The sequence below is a fragment of the Gymnoscopelus microlampas genome (assembly GCF_963454915.1).
Source record: "Gymnoscopelus microlampas genome assembly, chromosome: 19".
In the NCBI taxonomy this organism is placed as follows: domain Eukaryota; kingdom Metazoa; phylum Chordata; class Actinopteri; order Myctophiformes; family Myctophidae; genus Gymnoscopelus; species Gymnoscopelus microlampas.
In genome coordinates, this window is record NC_139956.1 from 7544046 (window position 1) to 7548848 (window position 4803).

The window sequence follows — 4803 nt, forward strand, 5'->3', positions numbered from 1 at the left end:
TGTGTGTGTGTGTGTGTGTGTGTGTGTGTGTGTGTGTGTGTGTGCGCGCGCGCACGTGTGCGTGTGTGTTCTGTAATACAACACTATGAACTGCAGACTACAACAAACTAACAAAACAGTGGGTGTCTACACAACAGGCAATATGAAGTTGAGTGAAATATGAATACATTATTACAATACATTAATAATTAACTATTAATGAACAGCACTGTGTTCTGCAGAAAATGCCTCAGGGTGCTATCAATCAATGTCAAGTAATATGACACGTGACATTTAATGTATGAAGAGCATACATTAAGTGTCACATGTCATATAAAAGCCACACAGTATATCAGTAACATATAGAAATGAGTCTCAATAAACTTCCCTGTAAAACTGCCCAAACTGTCATCTCTGTTTATTCAGGGTGAGAGATAAAGAGGTAGGTGTGTTCGAGTGTGTGTGTGTGTGTGTGTGTGTGTGTGTGTGTGTGTGTGTGTGTGTGTGTGTGTGTGTGTGTGTGTGTGTGTGTGTGTGTGTGTGTGTGTTGGGGGGGGGTTATCTCTTCTTCTAGGGTCATCCACTGATAACCTTAGAAGAATTATATGGCCCGTTATCATCATACGGTAGCATGTAAGACGAGAGGGAGAGAGAGGGGGGGAGAGAGACATATGGCTGTCACGATTATGATATTTCACTGATTCATTGATGATTTAATTGCGTTTCTGTCGTCTGAACATTATGAATGAAAATTACATTTCTGTTTGGCTTTTGGGCTTCGTGAACAAAAGGTGCACAGTGCAGATACTGATGACAAATGACTTACATCACTTATTTAAAAAAAACAGCCGATCTACAAGATTTGAGCTTGACAGCTTTGAGCTTGACAGGGACAGACGGAGTAAAGTTTGAACTTCCCTACACACTTTGTCACCTTCTCTTCCAATTGCATTCAGGTTGCTTGCTGCGGTGGACCACACACACACACACACACACACACACACACACACACACACACACACACACACACACACACACACACACAAGCGCACGGCAGGTCTGGCGGACACTAAACCACAGCAAAAATCAACAGCCTGGTTACCTTGGTTACAATGACCCAGCATTTTTTAGCCCACCCAGTGAAGTCATTTGTCACTCACTCACACACACACACACACACACACACACACACACACACTGACCCCAACACACACACACACACACACACACACACACACACACACACACACACACACACACACACACACACACACACACACACACACACACACACACACACACACACACACACGCGCACACAACCATGTGAACAATGAGGAAATGGAAGGTGGGAGAACAAGTGAATTCATCTTGATGGGTCGTGTTCCATTGACTGTGTCAGGAAGCACCGACAGCCGCTGGGACACATTAACCACATGAACCCTAGTGTCCCTATCCTGTGTTAAAGCATTCTGCCAAAAGAGCAGATGTTTTAAGGCAAAAAGGAGGGGGGCCTATAGTATAAAGCTGGGGGACTCTTGGTCATGGCCTCCGTCCACGTCTGCCTGCCAGATCAGCCGTTCTCAAAGTGGGGTCCGGGGACCCCCAGGGGTCCTTGAGGGGGTTCCAGGGGGTCCCCAGCAAAATTGGTTAAAGCATCAAAACAGTTTAACCACTATTACTTCAGCTATTTGAAAATAGCCGATCTACAAGCTGATGCGACGCATTCTGAGCATGTAAATCTGCTATTTTCAAAAGGTTTTTAAAGTTTTTTTTTAATAATCTTGAAAGACTTTGTAACAACACACGTCTAATGGGGATTCTTGGCACAACATATTTTCAAATGATGGTCCGTGGCCAAATACGTATCAATTTGGGAGTCCTTAGATACTCTGTTCGCATCTTCATCTTTTAAAATGAATTCAATTTTTGACTTCCTCAATCGTTCATCAGACACTCAGGACAACCCGGCTTGTCGCTCAGAGCGGTCAGAGCGTGTGCTCCGAGTGTCTCAGGAAAAGAACTGGCAGCACTCGCAGAAATGTCCTGCAGGTACTTTTTAATTAACCCATTAAGACCTGAGGCGATTCTTTAAAAAAATCTAAATCCTAACAGTTTTTGGAAAAAAATCTAAACATTTTTTTTTCAAGATTTTTCAAAAATAGCAGATCTACAAGCTCATAACGCGGCACTCGGTGCCGCGTTATGAGCTTGTATACCTGCTATTTTTGAATAGCCAAAGAAATCTAAAGTGACACAGGTGCGTTCCATGTCTTAATGGGTTAAGGCTCTGAATTCTCAAATTAACACTACCAGGAATTACCACTACCAGGGTTAAGGGTTATATTCCTTGTGTAACTCAATGTGTTGAGCAAGGCATTAACACTACCACGGTTAGGGGTTATATTCCCCGTGTAACTCAATGGGTTGAGCAAGGCGTGACAACTGCAAGGTTAGGTGGGTTAATTCCCTGTGTAGCAAGTGCTGAATTCACGTTCTAACTCTATGGAGGGGTTGAGGGTACAATGCAATCGCATACAAGTGTTACTGTGTTGACTGAGCGACAAAACTGAGTCAGAAAATCATCAGGAGAGCTAACACGAGGACGTCCCAACAAACTGCTCTTTTGCTTCAAATCCCTCCTGCATTACTTCTGCATGTTATGTGTGTATGAGTGGCCATTTACAGAGTAAGCGGTTGTAGAACATTAATTTGCGCCATTGCTATGCAAATGCCACAGGTGTAATGAACACTAAAACAAATGTGTGCTAAAAAAATGTCGGAAAGCATTTTACATTCATTTTATATTCATGATTTTGTTTTTAAAGACGAAAAAAAAGTTTTTATTACTCTGAGTGGGAGAACAGTATGACATGGAAATCAAAAGTTTACATTTTAAATATGAAATTCCTAGAGCAACAGCAACAGGTGTGAGACTCTGCCTGGGTTTACTGATGATGATTTCTATAGGTGTGGTCTAAAAAGCACATGCTGCCATGATAATAATTACCTCATGAATATTCAACGAGGGGGCGGGGTTAGTGCTGCATAGGATTCGGAGCGGGCCCACTCAAATATGAATAGCTCTCATATAGCCTTGAGCTAAAGCATAAAAATAGGTCTATAATAACTATGTGAGTTTCCAAACACAAAAAAAAGCTAATTCCACTTATTAAGCTCTGTGGCCAAATAAAGCACATGGAAAACAGAACTATTTCCGATTTCTATAAGTGATAAAAGTCGCATTTTATACGCATTTCTGCGCATGTGCCACTGTAAAATATAGTGTAATGCAAAGAATACACGAATTCCAAAGAAGCAGAACGTGTTCCACAAGGCTTGTGGTTATTATACACACGTATAATGTTGTAGGCTGTATAATATGCATGTTGGAGTCTCGGCTCTGCACAGAGAGGCTGCACCGTGCAGGAGAAACGTGGCTGTCTTGAATTACAATCAATGGTTCTCAAAACTTTAACATTTCAAGGTCTCCCCCTCAACTCTCTGACAGTGTACACTGTCAGAATTACATACTTGTAAGGAACCCAGATAGTCCCTGAAATCTACTTTTGAGAACCACTGTTGTATTAGAAATGAGTGACTAGACAGAAACGTCTGGCTTCTGGAATAACGAAACTTTTATCAACAAAATAAATAGCGTTCCATTTTACGCAGAAACATCACGCCGTATAGCCTAATACTTTAGTCTTCCCAGTAAGTTAATAACTGCTATAAATCAACCTGGATAAAATATGTGTTTTATGAGGTAGTTACGCAAAGTTGCGCACAAGTTAACACAGGCAGCGATAATTAAAAAAAAGAAAAGAAAAAAAGTGCAGTACGGTAATTTATACCGCATCGACAAAATGCAATAAACCAAAGTGGAGAGCCACTTGATTTTTGAAGTAGAGAAACGGTAAACAAAAAAAATGTGACTTACTCCGTGAGTAGACTGGATCACCAGCACGGCCACTGCGATCACACAGATCCTACCGGGGAGAAATAAACACCTCTTAACAGCAAATAAATAAACATTCTTTAAACTGCGACACTCATGCGATGATCCAAATAAACACTCATAAGACAGGTTTAAAAAGCTAAAATAAAAAATAAACAAGTGTCTCAACGTTTTAAGACAATGTTCATGTTTAAAAAGCGTATGTTTTATTATGATATTCAACTTACCAAAGATTCATTTTGTCTCGACTATATCGCGGTTGTCTAGTGAAGAATCAGGGGGAACGCAGGTTCTTCTAGAAGCCGATAGTGTTGCACCTCACAGGCGGCTCATCCACGGCTCCACACCGCCGCTCATCTAAAACAGAGAGAGAGAGAAAGTAGTTCTTGTCAACGATCCTAAAACAGTCTTTTTCCCCCTTGCGAACCAAAATAAATTGAATTCGTTCATTCGCTACAAGTCCTATCTACCAAGTTTATTATTCCCCCCCGGTCGCTGTGGTAAACGAGAACGAGAAGGTTACATATATATGTATTCGACTCACCAAAGGTTGCAGAGGGGTAATTCAAAGCGCTGCTGCCCCGGTCAGAGCTCTCTCAGGCGCCCTGACTGTTCTGCAGGATACGAGGGAGCTCGAGGGGAGGGGCCAACAGCTTCGTACCTATCATGGTACTACTTGTTGCCAGCAGTTCAGAGTGTGTGTTCTGTGTGTGTGTTCAGTGTGTGTGTGTGTGTGTGTGTGTGTGTGTGTGTGTGTGTGTGTTCAGTGTGTGTGTGTGTGTGTGTGTGTGTGTGTGTGTGTGTGTGTGTGTGTGTGTGTGTGTGTGTGTGTGTGTGCGCGCGCGACACGCACACAAAAACTCAAA

General features: G+C 42.2%; 1 protein-coding gene across 2 annotated transcripts in view; it reads right to left on the minus strand.

Moving 5' to 3' along the window:
- Nucleotides 1-4576, minus strand: part of col4a6 (collagen, type IV, alpha 6) — a 181586-nt gene extending 177010 nt beyond the window's left edge. For both annotated transcript variants that reach the window (XM_084042466.1, XM_084042465.1), the window contains exons 1-3: nt 4482-4576; nt 4165-4294; nt 3920-3968 (exon numbers count right to left, since the gene is read on the minus strand). In XM_084042466.1, the coding sequence (XP_083898592.1) occupies nt 3920-3968; nt 4165-4175 (60 nt within the window). In that variant the 5' untranslated portion in view covers nt 4176-4294; nt 4482-4576. The remainder of the gene's footprint in view (nt 1-3919; nt 3969-4164; nt 4295-4481) is intronic.
- Between the last annotated feature and the right edge of the window lie 227 nt (nt 4577-4803).